Raw genomic sequence first — 21,447 nt, 5'->3', positions numbered from 1 at the left:
CCCTGCCTCATCTCGGCTGGAGGGACTGACTTCATTGCATCCTTTGCCAGGAGGACAGCAATCTCCTCGCACAAGACAAGTGCGTCTCGGACTGCCACCGAAGTCTGGAGAGCGCCGCTGAATTTGGGAGGTCGCCTGGCGAACAGAATCTGTGTGAGTGGCACCAAAGGGATTATCAACATACCCGCGGTGGTGCAGCAGAGGGGAGCAGAGCTGGATGGTACAGAAGGCATTGCGTTCTTACACATCCCCGTCGAACTCCCCAGGCCCTGGGTTGCGACGCACTGCCAGCCCATGAGCCTGAGAACCCGCAGGAAAGGAAAATTGCTCTTTCTTTGACAATGTGATTACCGCTGGCCCTTGAGCCAGCAGGGAACAGAATGAACTAATTCTCCCCCTGCCCTCCTTCGCTGTCCTCACCATCTCCTGAGATCGAGCAGCTTCCAACATCTCCGGGTTGCCCATGTCAGGGCCGCTTTATTGCCTCCCTGGACGATATCGGGGCCAGCTGGAAGGGTTTGCTAGGGGGTACGTTGACATTCCCCAGGTGGAGAGTGTGTTCACTTGTGCCTTCAAAACGCTGCCACTTGGAGGAATCGTCCTCGTCTTACCCATCCTAAGCCTGTAAGCTGATGGCCGCTCTCGCGGCCAAAGCTTACAGCGCTGCGGGCCAAGCGGCCTCTGCTCTGCATGCCATGGAACTGCGCTAGGCGACTGACCTTGCCCCAACATGCACCTCTTTTTCTATCAAACTGCAGACTTGTACTATTAAAGTAATATATATCCATTCTCAAATGCATTTCATTGAAACTAGACAATTCCTAAAATAATATCATACGATCCAAAAAGATTGAAATTATTACCCTTTTACTGCTGAATGAAGCTCTATCAGGTAAGGACTATGTTCCACAAAAAATATATCACATGAAGTCATTATGAGCGTTTTCTAGGCAATGAAATGGAGCTCCTGTAATCACAGTTCATTGTAGCTTTATATCTGGGAGTGTGGTCTTTTTTATAAACTATTTTTGCATTTGCACCAAAAACTGACCACAGTGATGTGAAACAGAAATGGAAATGATTTGATAAGCTTAGCTGGTTTTGTGTACGCTATTTAGGCCTGTATTTTCCACCACTGTAAGAGTGGTAGCTGAACAGAGACTCATTAGAAATTATAGGAGAGGAGAAAAATGTAATGGAGCGCTCTAAAATGCCATCTTTAAAAATGTAAGAACTTTTAGAAATCTGTGGAGGTAGACAAGCTGAGGGCTATGACTGAGCTGTCTGCTCTAGAGAGTGTAAAACTGAGGTGAAAAAGCAATGGGCAATTCCATTCACTACAAAAAAGAAACAGAACTGTTTCACATTAGGCCATTAGATCAACGTGGTCTCTCTAGGGATGTAAGTGAAACTGTGTGAAAAAAGAAAAAAAAGGGGGGGGGGGGGGGGTTGGGATTGCAAAGTTGATAACACCATAAGCTTTCTGTATCAGGATAAAGACATCACAGTGCTTTAACTAATTGAAATAATTGGCTAATTCAAACCCAGGATATGAAAAACATGTTGATACTAAAATAACAAAATAAATATTATTTTTACCTATTTTTTGTTGGGACCAAGTAGGCAGACAGAGAGGCAACTGGTTTTGAGCAGTGAATCGTCAAATGCACTTCTTGATCAAAATGCCCATCTTAGTGGGATATTAATGTAAACAAGCAGGACAAAAAGTCGGATTTGTCAAAATATCTGATATCTGGCATGAGGCCTTGCATTGCAAATGCCACTGAATTATGCCATAATATTAATAAAATATTAATCCATACTGATAAGATGGCTTTTAATTTATTTGTTTTTACTACTGACTGTTTACTTGAATACTTTCTAGAACAATCTGAACCAATATTTAAAACATATTTGAAATATTTGAAGACTATATGCCTATACTGTATTTTAATGAAGTTTGTTAATATACAACCCAAATTCCACAAATGTTGGGACGTTTTTTAAATTTGAATAAAATGAAAACTAAAAGAATTTCAAATCACATGAGCTAACATTTTATTCACAACAGAATATAGAGAACATAACAAATGTTTAAACTGAGAAATTTTAAAATTGTATGAACAAAATGAGCTCATTTCATATTTGATACCTGCTACAGGTCTCAAAATAGTTGGGAAGGGGGCATGTTTACCATGGTGTAGCATCTCCTCTTCTTTTCAAAACAGTTTGAAGACATCTGGACATCGTGGTTATGAGTTTCTGGAGTTTTGGTGTTGGAATGTGGTCCCATTCTTGCCTGATATAGGTTTCCAGCTGCTGAAGAGTTCGTGGTCGTCCTTGACGTATTTTTCGTTTAATGATGCGCCAAATGTTCTCTATAGGTGAAAGATCTGGACTGCAGGCAGGCTAATTCAACAACCGGACTCTTCTACTACGAAGCCATGCTGTTGTAATATGTGGTTTTGCATTGTCCTGCTGAAATAGACGTCTGGAGGGGAGCAGATGTTGCTCTAAAACCTTTATATACCTTTCAGCATTCATAGTGCCTTCCAAAACATGCAAGCTGTCCATACCGTATGCACTTATGCACCCCCATACCATCAGAGATGCTGGCTTTTGAACTGTACACTGACAACACGCTGCAAGGTCTCCCTCCTCTTTTGAGAATGTCAAATTTGGACTCGTCTGACCATAGAACACTTTTCCACTTTGAAACAATCCATTTTAACCCTCTGGGCCCTGAGGGTGTTTTGGGGACCTGGAGAACTTTCGATATGCCCTGACATTTGTGCTTTTTTCAGTTGCTTATAAAAATATAAATGGCTAAAGTCTAATAACACTGTAAACAGCACAAACAGGGCTACAATAATATGTTAGCAGCATTTATGTACATGATTGTGTTTTTGAGAAATCAACGTTTATGCGTGGTTAGTGAAAAACTAAAAATTTTAAGTCACTGAAATAAGACCATGAAACACATACAGAACAATTCTTCACAAGACTTTTGAGAACTGCCTCTTGTAGCCTAGAATTTTTGCTTCAAAATTATGTGAAAATCATCTTGTTTATTTGCTCACAGAAAACAATACATTGATTTAAATTTTTAAAGACATGTTTTGTGATTGAAAGCCAATATGCGAGGGAGTGGTAATGGGCTTGAATATATTAAGTGATTTTCACCTGAGAGACAAAGGGCCCTCCCCTAAAGGCTGCTAATGGGCCATCAGTGTGACTGTGACTGAGGCAGGTAAGACAGAGTGTGAGGAGACTGAAAAGATGGGTTTTTAAAATTATTTGTATTTTATTTACAACACAGTATAATCAAAACATACATAATGAAGGTCAAAATACACATTATTGTGCACACTGATCTAACCACAGAGATGTAAACAGACTTTGAGTCATTCCTGCAACCGATTCTGTTCAACAAGTGAAACAAATAAATCATAACTGATATTTACGTGTTATTTAAGTGTTTCTGCTACTTTCCATGATTCAAGAAGAAACTGTTGAACTTCTGATGTTGGTGCAGTGCTCTCAGAGGAAAATAGTTGGAAGAGACTGAAAGTCAGCAGGATTCATCATCTGTGGTGCAGGTGTCTGATTCAATAAAATACAAACATGAGCATGTTTATATCAGGAGCAGTCATAGACTCATTCATGCTTTGTATTATCGTAAAAAAAATACATTTTATTTTTGAGAAACTAATTATTATTGATTAGCACGTTATTAAAATCTATTTTTGAACAGAGTAGGCTATTAATAATAAACATGTTCTAAACATACTTAGACTCGTAGCATTCACCATGTTACAATGTACTCTCTTATTACTTTTATTGTTTTATATAGAGCATGAAAACATCATCGTGATATAAGAAATTTGAATACAATGAATTGCCCATCATATTCAAAATGTTTTACTGGATTTCAAACATTTTAGTCAGGAATTATAGCTTGGGAAAAACCCAACTATGATTTTGTAGCATATAGCCATCCTGAACATCATGTATGATTTGATATTATAGAAGATATGATTCTGCAGTCATAGACTCACGCATGCGTTGTACTATAAAAGGATGTACTTCGAACTATAAAAAATATATTTTATATCTGAGAACTAATTGTTATCGTTTAGCACGTTATTAAAATATATTTGTGAACAGATTATTAATAATAAACATGGTCTAAACTTTCTTAGATGCGTAGCATTCATCGTGTTGTAGTTTGGGAACAACCCAACTAGTAATGTGTTCAAGTTTATGTCACAATAACACGTTAACTAATGCAAAAAATAAACATTACTTACTCATCAGATCGATCTTCTCTACTTGATGAACTCTTGCTCTTATTTTGAGGGAAATCCAGTCTTTACTCAGCGCGTCTTCTTCCAGAAACAAACAGTATAGCAGCGATGAACTCTTCACTCCTGACTCTGTTTATGCTCCAAGCGCGTGCGGATCACGTGGTTATTTACATGTGAACACGAGGGGGCGGGATCTCATTAAAAATATTGAGTTAGACTGGACAGACTGAACATCGTGTTGGTTTCATACGGATTACTTCATCACAGAATATTTGTTTTCGATATGACTTACTTCATTTGAGAGAAGACACTTCAAGCTTTCTATAGAGATAACTCCCATGTTTCTCTGTTAAGTATTCGCTGAGTTACACTTCATTTTAGTGACGCGTTACTATAAACAGATTGCGGAGACGGAGAAGACCGAGAGCGCATCCTGTTTGTTTTCTTTATTCTTCAAAAGCACAACGTTTAGTTGTTATTATGAGTGTATACAAATAAAAGTAGACCCCTTACAGATTCAAATGGTGTATTGCTCTTATCTGAACGATCAAAAATGGCAGAGTAATTCAAGCTCATTTCTGCCTCATCAGGAAAATCTGCCCCAAAACGCGTATTCGCGTTTGTCGCGCTCAGAGGGTTAAATGAGCCTTGGCCCACAGGACACGACGGCGCTTCTGGACCATGTTCACATATGGATTCCTTTTTGCATGAAGAGTTTTAGTTGGCATCTGCAGATGGCACGGCGGATTGTGTTAACCGACAGTGGTTTCTGGAAGTATTCCTGGGCCCATTTAGTAATGTCAATGACAGAATCATGCCGATGAGTGATGCAGTGTCGCCTGAAGGCTCAGACCATGGGTATCCAACAAAAGTCTTCGGCCTTGTCCCTTATGCACAGAGATTTCTACAGTTTATCTGAATCTTTTGATGATGTTATGCACTGTAGATGATGAGATTTGCAAAGCCTTTGAAATTTGACGTTGAGGAAAGTTGTTTTTAAAGTATTCCACAAATTCCTCTGCCTCTCTAAGACATCCCTTTTATAGCTAATCATGTAACAGACCTGATGTCAATTAACTTAATTAGTTGCTAGATGTTCTCCCAGCTGAATCTTTTCAAAATTTCTTGCTTTTTCAGCCCTTTGTTGCCCCCGTGCCAACTTTTTTGAGGCCTGTAGCAGGCATCAAATTGGAAAGAACTCATTTAGTGTATAAAAGTGTAAAATTTAAAGTTTAAAATGTTTAAACATTTGTTATGTTCTCTATGTTCTATTGTGAATAAAATATTTGCTCATGTGATTTGAAAGTCTTTTAGTTTTCATTTTATTCAAATTTAAAAAATTTTTAAAAACATTTCCAGAATTTGGGTTGTATTAACTTAAAAAAAAAAAGAAAAAAAAATATAGTGTAGTCAATAGCATATTACTAAATCCTCTAGTCGCAGGTTAAAATGACGAAGAAGCCGAGCAAAAACTAAAATGTGTTTAAATAATAATTCCATGTTTTTTCTTTTAAAACTACATTACATTTTCTTTCTAAACTAATATAATGTATAAAGCACACAAATGGATGAGCGTTCTTCCCGAAAGCATGCATCTCTTTCTGTCTCTCTCTCTCTCGCTCTCTCTCAAAGACTCAAACACTGATCTTCTCTTTCTGTAAACCTGTATACCCAGGTGTGCCACTTAAACTCCCTCCCTTAATTACAGAAACCTGACAGCATCAATCACGCTCCCAATGTGACGCTACAGCAGCAGCTATAAAAAGCACCAATCTAGGTCCTCCCTATCTACAATAATCGGCCACGTAATCATTTGCCGAGGCTCACCATAAAACACACACACACACACAAAATCACATGAGACTTCAGGTTGACAGCCTTTAGAAGTGCAGCACCTTAATAGACCAGTGACTGAAACATCAGAATCAGGATAAACTTTTAAAAGCCTTTTCTCTTTGTTCCTAAATGAATGTTAAAGAGGAAATCCATTAGCATGTAGTCCGATCCCTAACAAGCATTCCTTTGTGGCCAAGACTCTCGCAGCGCTTCAAACAAATGGGAGAGAGATATAATTTGACATGGAAAGGGAGTCTTATTGCAGCTTGGTAATAGCATGAAACTTTGATCATAAAAGGTCTGAATGGCCAACAATCATGACTACGTATAAAAGCTATTGCATAAAGGTTAAAAAAGTGGTTATAGTGTGAGTTACTCTGAAAAAGAATAATTTAAGTGGCTCAGTTCTCAACAATTACAGAACAATTGTACAATAATAATCTCTAAGCACAGCATTAGAAATGGGTCTTAAAACAGTTGAACGACTTTGATAATCTCTTTACTATCTTAGTGAAATTGAATCTTTCAATAAAATGAAAGCAGTCATATAGCCACAGTCAGAATAAGTGGCCTATTGCATTCTTTTAGTATAAAGTATGAAGAACATCTCTTGAGATATGATCATAGACAGTATCTTTTGACATATGATCATATGCAATGCACTACTTATCTTGCATTGTCCATTTGACCACACAGGTAAAAAGAAAGAACAAAAGAAACAAACAAACAAAGAGAACTGACTACAAATCTACTATTGTGAATTGTGATTTTAAGACTTAAGGACACAATGCAATCACATGATATGCTCAGTTTTCATATTCAACTGAAAAAGAAAGACAAATTAAGCTAACTCACATTCATGAACTATGATTTTCATATGGTGGTCGGTCACAAGAGGAGTCACTGTCTCATACTAGAGAGCATTTGAGTGGGGTAAAATCTGTGTAGCACAACATGAACCATAAATATTTAAACCATTTTCCTGGAAGAGAAAGACTATACATTTTAAAGGTGTGTATCTGCTAAAAGTGATTTTTGTCAGTGTTTAGGCAAGCACAAGCATATTTCTACATATCTTCTAAAAAGTTCTGCATGCATAAACCATGCTTTCATTTTGTATTTGTGCTTCCAATAAAATCAAAATCTCCTAAGTTTCAAAGAACACTTTAATGGGTTGAAAAATAAAGAAACTTTCAAAGTGCTATTTTAACTTTTTTGTGTTTTTCTTGCATATGTAGGGTATCAGAGTGAATCAGACAATTTAAGATTCAATCAGATTGATGAACAACCCAAAGAGTCAAATTCCACAAAGAGGCCCAGGATAACAAGACAACGTCATAAATCTGTCCACGATACCCTGGCACCACCAGTCTGAAGAAAGCCGAACCAACCTACTCTTTCACAGAACAGCTTGCTAAATTAAAAATTGATAATCCCAAATCAGGAAGGAGATTGTCAATTTTGGGCCAAGAACCCCAAGATTAATGATTGAAGAGACAACATCATGACCATCACATGAGGGAAATCATTAGTAGAGACATTGGTGGGTGGTTTCCCCCACCCAGGACAAAGACCGGACTCCTTCTAGACATTGACCTTTTGTTCCTTTCACAGAACATGTCGTCACGTTCACAGAATGGTACAGAAACTGCCTTTACATGTATATATGCACCTAAATGATGCTAAAAGGACTTATGAGTAACTAATAATTTCTATGCATAACTCCATGTATGTACAGTATGTAAGCCACACATTTGACTATCATGTCCTAATCACTCGTTGTTTATGTATTTTGAATAGCTATTAAATAGTTTATAGATTTATATTCATGTTGGGTATGTATGGGTTTGAAAATTCATGCTTTAAATGTTTCTTTCAATCAATACTTTGTAAAATGTATTATATTCTTGTTATAGAAATCATGTCCAAATTATACTCTGCAAGAGCGGGAAAATTCAGACCATGTGACTGATAAGATAACGTGTTGATTTATGTATTGGGGGGAGAAACATAACAACACCCCAAGCTAAGACAATATCTAATTGGTCAAGACACCATTTGGGATGTGTCCAACAGCCCAATTTATAAACTCAGGACACCATCAAATTCAGCTTTTAGTCATCGCTTTTTGCCCGTGAATTCTTCGAGCGCTGTTCCAGCATGCTCTGGCTTGCATGCCAGCAGCTCCTCTAAAACCATGAGGAGAAACGCCATCTAGCCTCATCAAACTTTACTCTTTTCTTTCTTTTACATTGGTTTCTTTTCTTTTCCGTTGAGAGTTTTGTGTTCTGAGTTAAGTTTTGCCGCAACGCCGTGTCTCCGAGTTCACCTCGAGTCTGTGACCACCTCAAAACTTCAACCAGCCCACAACTCCGCATCTTCAGCCAACACCCAACCATTGGCTTCCCAAGACGTCACTTCAACGACTACTGAACTTCCAGCCAATCAACAAACTTGGGAAACCCCTTTCTGCAATGACAACAACAAGGGAACCCCCTAAACAAGCAATGCAAGTACCTCCAGATTATAGTTGAGCAGGTGCTTTTAATATAAATTTTTACCTAATTGATGAACTCAATTTGAGGGTTAATTAAGTGATTGATGGTTGTTCAGATCTATGCAATTGCACATATTACTGTAAACTTGGGACTTCACATTTTCATTCTCTTAAACTAATTCTTTCCTCACTTTCTCTCTTCCTGCAACTTGTGTGGATGTGTGAGTGTGTGTGTTTATGTGTTAGATTAGTTTATATTGTCTTAGATTTATCCAATAAAGTCTTATTTATATTGAAAAGAGAAGCATCTTGTGTTTTGTGCTTACAAGTTAATGTCTTAAACTGCCGATCTTGTTACTGTGCTAATTAATAGTGTTTTCACTATATTTTGGATTTTAATATCCAGTGCGGAGTTCTCGTTAGCCGATTCGGTTGATGAGCCGTAAAAACAGTGATTCTGTCCAAATTTCCTTTAAAATAAAAAATAATTCCCTTTGAGCTAAATTGACCTGTTTCCCTTACACATATCTACTGCTTTTTGTTATCTCTTCACTTTCATTTACCACTTGTTCTTTGGATTGATAAATTAAGCAAGACACAAACCCTACTAAAAAAAATTCACACTTCCAGACAAAAAATATATAAAAAACACATTTATAATTACATACTTGGTTGCAATCTTCCTTGTTTGACATCTGTGAGCACTACATCTCTTCATTCAATCTGTTTAGAGTAGAAGTCACGTCCATGTTTGAATGTGTCTGCTCTCTCTGTTATAAGCCCTTTCTTTCCATGTCCCAGCTTGCCCTACACTAGAGCTGGAAAGCTGTCCTTACATTACACGCTATACGACAATGAAATAAACTGTTGTATTGTTGTAAAATACACTCAATATTGTTTTAAAGCCAGAAGATATCAGAAGTTGGTTGACTGAGGCAGTGAAAGAGATCTGCTCTATTATTTTCTTTTTAGGTGTTCAGTTGTGAACAGCTATTACATCTTGAGAGGAGGATGTCGGTGGTGGTCTATGCAGAATGGGACTCATTGTTCTTGATTTACCATACAGGGTAAGTAATTGATTCAGTGCCAAATGCAGATTACACACCTGCAGTCTCCAAGCACAGGTTTGGTATTGTCTGTGCTACAGGGGTATCGAGAAACAGCAGCTGTAAATAGGAATGCTAATTACATCACATGACGTGGGAGATCCGCAGAAGAGGAAAGCAGGGCTTCGTCTATTGGAAACAACAGAATGAGGCCCTTTCCGCGTAAATCAGCCAGTATGGTCTCTGTTGTTTTTAGTTACATCGACAGTTTATCTGCCCTGAAGCAAGTCGATGGTATTCATGGATTCTTTGCTGGAAGTGTTTTGCAATACACTTAGTTTAATTAATTCAGCATTATTGAAAATGCTGATGCATTTGTATGCAAATGCATACATCTAAATTTATACGTACCTTAATCTAAACCACACACACACATACATTCAGATGCAAATATCTTATATAAAATACTTGCATTACTGGCACTCAGTTTTCCTTTCATCAAAAGTACCATTTCAGTACTGTGGTTAAATTAAACACTACATAATTGGCAGTGTTGGGGAGTAACTAGTAACATGTAACGGTGTTACAGAACATAATTTAATTACAAACCGAAACTGTAATCTGAAACATTTATTGAGAAAAAATGTCTAATTCCATTAAAGTTACTTATGAAAATGTTAACGATTACAAAAGGGGTTACATCTAAATATGTGACCCTGGACCACAAAACCAGTCATAAGGGTCAATATTTTTATTTATACATCACCTGAAAGCTTAATAACTAAGCTTTCCATTGATGTCTGGTTTGTTAGGATTTGGAAAATCTGGAATCTGAGGGTTCAAAAAAAATCTAAATAGTGAGAAAATCGCCTTTAAAGTTGTCCAAATTAAGTTCTTAGCAATTCATATTACTAATCTAAAAATTACCTTTTGATATATTTACGGTAGGAAATTTCCAAAATATCTTCATGGAACATGAGCTTTACTTAATATACTAATGATTTTTGGCATAAAAGAAAAATCTATACTTTTGACCCATACAATGTATTGTTGGCTATTGCTACAAATAATACTATGCTACTTATGACTGGTTTTGTGATCCAAGGTCACATATTTTCTGTAAAAACCTAGGATATGATGAATAATAATAATTTGTTGCATTTTCTGTTTTTGATATGCACAATGTCCCCTTACATTTCAAGGCCATTTAGTAAAGCAATGCTATTCTGACGCTTTTGATTGGTTCTTTAAATTTGCAAATCCACATTGCAGAAGCTTTAGGCTACAACCTGTCTAAAAGTTGATTAACTGGTTAACAGTTGAAAACATTTGTTAGAATTTTTGAAAAGTAATCAAAATGTAATCAAGTGTAATCAGTTACATAATAAGGAAATTGAAATAGCAACACGACTTATTAAATTTTAAATAGGGTAACTTGTAATCTGTTACCTATTATATTTCCAAAGTAACATTCCCAACACTGATAATAGTTCCTAAGAAGAGAATATAATAATAATAATAATAATAATAAAGCTGAAGTATGTAATTTTACAGTGGTAGAACCACCAAACATTATCATATTATATTATATTATATTCATACTTAGGTTATCAAAGTATTGTAATATGAAATTAAATAATATTACAGTTTTTACAAAATAACTAGTTACTAGTGCACTAATCATTTTGGCTATCTGAGAGTCTTTAACTACTCACACTCACATATCACTCATATTATCAAAAAGCCAAACAAATGTGCGAAATATATAATATACAATCAAACTTTTATATTTAATTTCTCTATTTAGGTTGTTCCCTTCAGGGCTGCTCAGGTCACACTTACAGTATGTGTAAAGATGTCAGACATATAGCCTACTCATAATGTGAGGTAACTGCGTATACCATGGATTCACAAGCTCTGCATCATTAAAGTTTTACAGCTGGTCAGGCTACGTCTCCGTATGTCACTTCATTAATTCTGCAGTTCACTCAGAGTGCTTGGCCGTAGATGAAAAATGCCAGCAGAAGATGGATGTTGGAGAGAGAAAAAAAACCAAGTGCTCAATATAGGCAACTTGCCCTGGTGTGGTAAATATGCTCCGTTTAAGAGCAGGTCCCCAAAGCCTTGGTCATTCAGACTAACCTCCTTATGCCAAAGACGGTCAGCGATGGTTTTCTAAGAAAAAGTATAAATGGAGGTCAGAGGGGCAACGCTGCAAAGCCAAGCGAGTCGTCACAAGCCAATATCGCCACTATTGGGATAGGCTAGGGTGAGTGGAAAAGGGCAGGAGATTGACAGGAAAAGAGAGTGATGCACGGTTTAATCAAATCTGGACTCATCTGAACACCAATGGAAGACTTCCTGTCACTTACAATTGGACAGGCCAGCCCAAGAATTTTGGAGCAAGCAGAAAGTTTAGATTAAATTAATTGTCAGAGAACAACACAGAATGCGGTGAGGATACTTTTCAAACTGTCACTGAAAAGTACTGTAATGACATGCGATCATTGTAAATATTCTAGATATTTTTATCAGCCAGTCAGTGAGATGTCTGAACTATGTATTAGTGTTTTTAAAAACTGAACTATAAAAATACACCAATTGGCATGTATGCAGCAGACCAAAAAAAGTGCAAGACAAAAATAGCGCAGCCTTTTAATAAGGTAACTTAAAAATGTTCAACAAATATGCATGCTAATTTTCTGTTGCCTAATATATTTTCAACTGTTTTTGCTTTTAAAAGTAACCAAAATTTTGTGAATATTTTGAGGGCAACTTCTTGGAGGGAGTTTACCACAGTGACAGCCCTGTTGAAAACTTTTAAACTAAACTGGCTAAAAACTAAAGTTAAAACAAAAATTGGTAACACTTTAGAGTAGAGACCAATTCTCACTATTAATTAGTTGCTTATTAGCATGCCTACTGATAACTTCTTAGCTGTTTATAAGTACTTATAAAACACATCATTAATCAAATACCTAAACGTAACAACTACCTTACAAACTATTAATATGCAGCAAATAAAATGATTTGTTAATAGCACGAATTGGACCTTAAAACAAAGTGTGACCCAAAAATTAAACTATTTGACCTCACTAAACAAGTATTCATTTAGATGGAAGACTAGATGAGTATCCTGACCTGTCATTAATCAAGATAAACCAACATAAATGGATTCGGAATAACTAAATAGTAAGAATTTCTGGTAAAACTTTAGTTTGGGGACCCACCTATTTTAACTAGTTACTTATTTGCATGCATATTACTATCATATTGGACTACCAGCACTTATAAAGCACATATTAATGTCTTATTCTGCATGACCATATTTTAGATCGCTTAATTCTACTCAAGCCTAAACTTAACAAATACCTTGCTAAGATATTATGAGTTTATTGAGGCAAAAGTCATACTTAATTGCTCATTTATACTGAGAATTAAATTAAAGTGTGACCGAATTACTAGCTTAGCTGTGCACATCAGTAGTTGATTGTTGAGTTGGCGAAAAATGTAACATGATCACAAAGACTGCAATCTCTGCGTCATCTGACCCCAACAATACTACAAAAAAGTATGGCTTAGATTGTGAATAAAATAAAGCCTGCTGCTCAGGTGATCTTGTTATATTAAAAACCAGGAGAGGAACTGTGTTGTACAACGTCGGCTGCTTTGTGAAGGCCTCATGGTGAAGCTCAGTGGTACTCCATCACCAGTTTCTAACCAAAGCACCAGAGAAAGTCTCAGTCCCCCCTTCATCCCCATAGCAACCGACCAATCAGCCAATTACAGGCTGAGCTGAGGACTTACCCATTCATCACAAAGTTCTAAGCATCACAGGGCATACAAATGAGGCACCAAAATACAAAAAGCAAATACGCAGAAGTTCAGGATTACATCGCAATTTATCTACTTCTGATACTCTACCTGAAGAGGTATAGAAGCGGTTCAGATGACATGCAGAGGTTGATAAGGATGACTTGAATTCTCTGTGAGTATCAGGCAGGAGGGAGGTCAATGATGAATGAGCAATTACTCAAACATCTGCTGCCACCCTGTTTGTTTTCCTAGCACTGCCAAAAAAATAAGATCCCACAAGCGATTGCCTCCTCCCTCACCCACCCCCCTGCCACCAGCCCATTCCCATTTGGCTCAGCCCAGAGTCGCCCAGCTGCTCTACCTGCCTCTGGACAGTCCTATGGGCACCAGAACGAGGAAGGAGGGAATCCAAGAATACGTCTCATGAGTGCACACAGCGAGCAGGTCTTTGGCTTAGCATAGGTACTTCATTACTGAAACAGAATCGGAAGCGAGTGGCAGCCGTTCAACTAAAAGTGAAGAGTGAGGGAGAATCTGGGGTTCTTGCTAACGCTAGGACGGATTGGATTCACTCCTAAGATTAGCCTGAATTGATCTGCCTTATCTCCCTGTCTGATGTGCCGTTTAGACTGAGCTTCCGTTCCTTCCCTGTGTTTAGCCGAGGGCCTTGGGCTCTGTCTAATGCCATTGATTTCTCCTGTTTCAGGGTTTAAAAGTGCAATGGCCACTTAGACAGACAAGCAAAGGAACTACAAAATGGTAAGTGATTGCTTGTCAATGAAGATAGATTGTTAGGTCATGGAAAAAATATTAAAATGTTAATTATATTTATAAATAAAACCGTAAATTTTATATACAGTATTATATAAATATATTTGACATTTTTTATTTTATTTAATTATATTTATTAGTTTTTATTTTATATATATGTATTATATATATATATATATATATATATATATATATATATATATATATATATATATATATATATATATATATATATATATTATTGTTATTTATATTTATATTAATATTTATTGTAATACTTTATGATAAAGTTGCATTTATTAGTTGATACATTAGATATCATTTAGGTATCATGAACTAACAATACAATTATTTTATATAATATATTAATTCATGTTATACCACGAGGCCGCTGAATGCTTGAATCTGATTGGCTGACGAACGTTCTAAGGTGTGCAATTATTTTCAGGATAAATGAAAATGAAAATTTATTTTGTGAAAATTTATTTTCATAAAGACGTTAATGCCCTGGCAGTGGCAAATAGCCTTGGATTTATATTTAATTTGATTACATTAATGTTTATTTGACATTTACAAGAAATATTTTAGCTGCTACTAAGCTATGTAAAAGGAATACTGTAGTAAAAAAGCACCTTATTTGTTTAAAGTGTTTGCAAACAAAATGTCATTGCACTTTTTTTCATATTGCAGTACTTTTAAATGAAAAAAGTGCGCGATACACTACTTTTGAATTCATTATTGAATTTTGTGCATAACAGACAATCATGCGATTAATTGCGATTAAAAATTTGAATCATTGCCCAGCACTAATATATATATATATATATATTGGAAATAGGAAATGAATGGAGAATGAGCCAAAGTAAATCCATAGACACAAATCCCTAAGGTAAAAATGAAAGTGTGAAGTGCCTTCATGTCTGGCTCTGTGCTAGGCATGTCTGCACTTCCTTTTCGGATTCTATATACTGGGATTGAAAGACCCTACAGCCTCCCACCAGGATCATTTCATAGTCCAATCAGATGTGCATTCAACTTCCTCTTTTTCACCATTGACCACCAACACCCCACCAACTGGGAGAAAGCCAGATATCTGCATGCATCTGTATTTGCATGGAAAGCACTTCCATCGAGCAGGTGGTAACAAGCAGGGAGAACCGAATCAAAAGAGACGGTGAATATCTCCGCAAGCCTCTCACCAAGAGGTAATCAGCAAGCAGCTCCTTTCCCACATTCAGATGTATTTGTTGATACGCTAGAGAGTGCTTGAAATCAAGCTGTCTTAAGAGTCTCTCTAAAACTAGGTCTGTCACTTCTTATAAAGAGAGAGACACACTAAGGGATATTTTTGGACCATGATGAACATGATCAGTTAACATTGATTTTACACGGAGCATGCAAGACAAATATGTGTACAAAAAAACATCTTGTATAAATACAGAGGACATACATACAGGACATTAAAAGACATAACGGATACCAATATTAAACAAGCTCAAGTTGAGTGGCATTTTGATTGTAACTGTTTGTTATGCTGTTCCCTTTTTGATTGCAATATTGCTCCAGCTTTAAATGGTGCATTTTATAATGTGAAGAGAAGAGAGAACATGACCGGAAGCAGCAGATTGCAGGAGCTGCTGGTGAAAACTGTGCCCTGAAACAGACCCCATTTAAGCTACTTTTGGACAACAGATCTGGCTGGAACGATCACAGCTTTCTGGACATAAGCATCTGGACATAAAGCTATGGGGATTGACTCTTGCACCAGGGCACTCTTGGGTAATTTTGCTGTTAGCATTAGCTTTGACATAGAGGAATTTATTTTCCCCCTGAATGAGCCTGGTGCTCATTGCAGCTTATTGTGGTTCAGAACAACCCACTTAAGAAGAGACCACCTAACCAAAATAAATAAATTTGTGCCCAACACAAATACCTGAAGAACTCCATGAAGGAAAATCCATAGCCATGCTGTTCAGCAATCCCAGCACACACCACATTTGCAGATGCTCCAATCAGTGTTCCATTTCCTTTGGGAATAGAAAGACAAGAAGAAGAAAAAAATGAATAATTATCTTGGATAACTCTGATAGCCTGAATAAACATACACATTAATTTATTTTTAATGAAAAAAAATGTTTGCCTAGTGAATTCTTCCATATATACACTAACCAATCACTCGAGTCTGCCTTGAGAGAGAGGATCTGAGAATCTGTAAATGTTTAAATAGAGCTATATGTCCTCTACAAATACAGCACTGTACAAACACGGATCTTTATAAATGAATATTAGAATTGAGTTGGTGCCAATGTGCACAGTAGATTTTGTTATGCTGATTGCAATTTAAGGTTCTACACTGTGCAATCACTTCTGTTAGAGCACCAGCAATGAAATTAACTTGAGTGCTAAATTGCAGAGGTGCTCCCGTTTCTGCCACGGGATTAACATCCCGTGGTAGCCAGGAATTACAGAACTTCAGTCTGGATCCAACCACTACATGATCTAAGATGACCGAACACCTGAGATGGAGGATCAGCGCCGGGAGATGACGTATGTGTCCCTAATCGTAGGCAGAGGCCAACACCTGGATGAACGCCAGAGACAGATCCCCATTGAGGACCCCACCACTTAGACAGCCATCGGAAAAGACCACTGGAACCAGCTGAGCCCATTCAATCTGACTTGCTGCGGTTTGGAACTGAACTACTGGTTTGTTGGCCAGAGGAGAATTGGCCCCCCGACTGAGCCTGGTTTCTCCCAAGGTTTTTTTCTCCATTCTATCACCGATGGAGTTTTGGTTCCTTGCCGCTGTCGCCTCTGGCTTGCTTAGTTGGGGACGCTTCATTTCCAGCGATATCGCCGACCTTATTGTAAAGACACTATTTAAACTTATTGACACATTATTTTCCTTTTGTGATATTGTGCAGTGCTTTGACACAATTTGCATTGTAAAAAGCGCTATATAAATAAAGGTGACTTGACTTGACTTGACTTTAGCAAGGTTTTTTTTTTTTTTTTTTGTATCACCTTTTTTTTTTGGTAATGCATGGCACGAAGAGGGACTTCTGTCCCAACTCAAATCACAGGCATGATAGCTTTCTGAGGAAGGACAGAGGTCATAACTTCATCAATAGCATGTCTAGAAAAATTTACTCTGGAGCATCTAGATGTGTTCTTCAATTTATTGTCCCACCTCTGATCCAAGTGACTTCATCAATTGTAGAATTTAATCTCACTCCACACCTCAATCTCATAAGACTTCCAAAACCGGCATGAATCCAGTGTAATGTGTCTTTAGCATTTTAGACTGTTTACCACACCATACCATACACAATGATATTCCATATCAATGTGTTTATTTTTATTTTTTTTATAAAAACATACATATCACAAAAATATTGTAAACACCACATTTTCAGTTTAATGACTAAATGCCTTATAGGGGATTAATGTTCTGATTTTGAACCATTTAAAACTCTAAAGGCAGTTTACACCCATCAATTTGTCATTTCCTAAAAGACATATTTCATAAAGTATGTTGTTAGATTGATTGATTGATTGATTGATTTGATTTATTTAAGTGTCATACATCATAATGGATGCCCAGCCCACAAGGGCTTATTAGACACTGCAACATATAACAAATCATAGCCACGTGACATAATACAAAGTAAAAGACAACATTACCAGACAAACACAAATATATCTATATACTCCTCATACGGGGTATAGAATACTTTGACGTCTATGCCAGGCCTTTTCCACAAATTTAACTAAAGCAAAAACCTTGTTTTCAAATAACCAATACATAATTTCATCTTCCTGCTTCCAAAATAAATCAGAATTTTCCAACTGGATTAATTCAAATAATGATTCTCTCAAATCACAATACAAGGAGCAATGAAAAATAAAATGGAAATCATCCTCAACCACATTAGTGTCACAAAATTCACATAAACGTGAATACTGAGGTATTCCTTTAAATCGCCCCACTTCCACTGCCAAAGGCAGGGTGCCAGTTCTTAGTTGGGCACAGAGAGATCTTTGTCTTCTCGTTAAATTACACAGGAGATATAATTCTGTTTTATAATCCATTTTAAATTGTACATAATTTCTAAGTTTTGGCTTATTCCAAATATCCTTCTTCCATTGTTCCTTGTATTTTACACCCAACTGCTGTCTGACATGATTAATATTACAGTTTAGGTTATTTTGTAACATTATATTCATATCTGAATTTGCTAAAATAACGGAAATATCTCTAAACCATGGATGAAAATTAGTTTTATCCCAGTTAAAAATTTTCTTTGTTAACCTTTCCTCAGGCAGACTAACAAGACGGTTCCATAATCGCACCATTTCACAGGTTTGTTTAACAATGCACGGAACCCATCCTGCGTCCCCCTCCACAGCTAACTTTGTAGCAAATTTATGCACACCAAGGAAGCATCTTAGTGCTCGGTATTGAACTGAGTTACATTCAGACACTTCTCCGGAACCCCAAACTCCTGCAGCATAAAACAAAACTGGGTCAACTAACGATTCATAAAGTTGTGTAAATATGGAAAAACTAAGATCTGGACATTATTTCATTTTACTTAACAAACCACCTAATGCTCTTCCGGCAGAATCTGCTAATAATTTCCTTCCTTCCTGAAACCTCATATTCTCATCCAGAACAAAACCTAAGTATTTATAGGATGAAGTAAACTTTAAGGAATCGCTACCAAAATGAAAAGTGAAACTACTCTGAGGAACCCTCTTCCTCCTAAAGTGAATAACCTGGGTTTTTTTATTATTATTAATAGCAAGGCGCCACCTTTTACACCAAGAGTACATGATATCTAACATATTCTGCAAATTATCATGATTTTCAGCAATTAACACAATATCATCTGCATACAATAGAATACTTAAATTAAAGTTATCTACCCAGATACCCATTTTAGACTGCTTAATTTCTTGGGCCAGATCATTTATATAAAGCGCAAATAAAGAAGGAGAAAGCAAGTCCCCCTTTTTCACACCGAAGGGTGTCGAAAACCACTCCGTTCTTAAATTATTAATTTGTATGCAAGCAGTTGAATTTCTATATAGTGCTTTTATAGCATTATAGAATTTTCCATCAATACCAAAAGACAACGGTTTAAATAACAATAATTCTCGATTAATGCAATCAAAAGCTTTTTTTAAATCCACAAAGCAGGCAAAAGTGCTCAAGCTCTTGTCCAACCGAGCTCTCACCACCGAAGATAGCACATAAATATGATCAATACAGGATCGATTTTTCCTAAATCCGTTTTGCTCATCCATCAAGCCCCCACAAGACTCCAAAAAAAAGTTCAATCTATTATTGAGGATTCCTGAATAAATTTTATAAACTGTACTAATTAGACTAATTCCCCGGTAATTCAACGGAACTCTTGGATCATCATTAGCAGACTTTGGGATAGGTTTGATTACAGATTTGCTCCATACAGATGGACTAATACTATTCTCAAAGCATACATAACATAAGCAATAAAGAACATTTGTCAAATTAGAGTTTTTGAGTACTTCATTAGGGAGATCCTCAATGCCCACAGCCTTGCTTTCTTTAGCTTTATCCAACACCTGAAGTACCTCATTTAACGCAATATCCCTGTTTAACATATCATTTTGCACAGGTATAATATTCCTCCCCACCTCCATCTCCAATATCCTTACTCGAATTTCTTCCAAAAATGAGTCATCAAATAACAGAACTACTTTCAGCATACAAAGTTCTATAATCTTGTTCCCATTTTTTTATTATTACCCCAGATTCAAAGGAAGACTCCCCATTTTCTAATAACACCTCCATTGGTATGAGCGATTTCTTCTTTGGGCCTAATTTATGTATTTCCCTCCAGATTTGTTGAGGATTACCAATTTGCAATCGCTCTATTTTAATAGCTTGTCCTCTCTTAAACCTTCTCTTAAAAAATCTTAATTTTCTATCAAAATTAACCTAACACAACTTAAATTGGGTGTACAAATATTTTTTCCTCATGGGGTCCATAGGACCACACTTCAGAAATCTCCTCTCTGCTGAGCGTAACTTTAACCATAACTCCTTTAATTCATTGTTCCAAAATGGCTGTTTAATTCTAGGATGGTTTCTTAAATTTCCTTGCTTTTTAACAGGACAATATTTTTCCATCTCAACATGTAACAATTTACAAAAATTACTATACCAAAGATCCATGTTAGAAGAATGGTCTTCACATGAAAGGTTCACATCTTGAAAGATGTCAGCGTGACAACAAAACCAGAAGTCTGCCTTAGCATTTCATGGATTGATTCTACAGCTAACACATCCCTTTGATTAGGCCATAGTACTGTCACATATCTCTCCGTGTTCTTAGAGCCAAATAGTCAATGAAGCATTTTCAGATGAGCTTGTTAGCACAATAAATTCCTAAAAAGAGACCCTTTTTTGAATTACTATTATGAATTGCTAGTTATATATCAGATACATTTAGGCAAAGTAATTACTTCTCGCTTCTATAGGAGTGTCACGAATCTGGTCCATGAACTTCCGTTCACTCACCACCAGAGGTCACCCGCTCACCGCATGGCACTACACCACTGTTGCACATCACCATTGGACTACAATTCCCATCATCCATTGCACTGACGACACACAGCTGTCACCAATCTCACATTGCTCTGATTACACAGCTGATCACACAATCACACACACTTTATACGCCTTGGACTTCCTCTCTCTCATTGCCGAGTATTGTATAGCGTTTATCACTCTCCTAGCGATAGCTACTCTATGGAGCCCACGTAGTTGTCATAGTTTTGCCTTGCGTGTTTTCTCGTGTTTTGATTCTTGCTCGTGTTTCCTGGATTAACCCTTTGCCTTGCCGTTCGGACTCTGTTTGCACCTCCCTTGAACTATTGCTCGTGTACTTGGATTATCTCTCTGCCTTGCCCTGTTGGATATTGTTTGCCAATCAAGACCCACACTTGCCCTAGGATTACTCTTGTGTCTTGCCTGTGCCATATCCATTTGCTGTTGTTTGACCCTGCCTGTGATTTGACTATGTTTATTAATAAAAGCTTGCACTTGGATCCGCTTGTCTCACGTCTTGTTCACTTCATTACAAGGAGGTGTTTTGCAATTCAAAGGAAACGCAACAAATTATGT

At 36.9% G+C, this 21,447-nt stretch overlaps 1 protein-coding gene across 1 annotated transcript in view; it reads right to left on the bottom strand.

Moving 5' to 3' along the window:
- Positions 1-21,447, bottom strand: part of LOC306879521 (P protein-like) — a gene marked incomplete at both ends in the record, with an annotated part of 102,062 nt that overhangs the window by 15,262 nt on the left and 65,353 nt on the right. The window contains one exon of the mRNA XM_079432526.1: positions 16,207-16,300. Within this exon, the coding sequence (XP_079288652.1) occupies positions 16,207-16,300 (94 nt within the window). The remainder of the gene's footprint in view (positions 1-16,206; positions 16,301-21,447) is intronic.

This window comes from Barbus barbus, assembly GCF_936440315.1.
Source record: "Barbus barbus genome assembly, chromosome: 13".
Classification (NCBI taxonomy): Eukaryota; Metazoa; Chordata; class Actinopteri; order Cypriniformes; family Cyprinidae; genus Barbus; species Barbus barbus.
The sequence above is the reverse complement of the archived record's forward strand: the minus strand, read 5'-3'. Positions and strand labels throughout refer to the sequence as shown.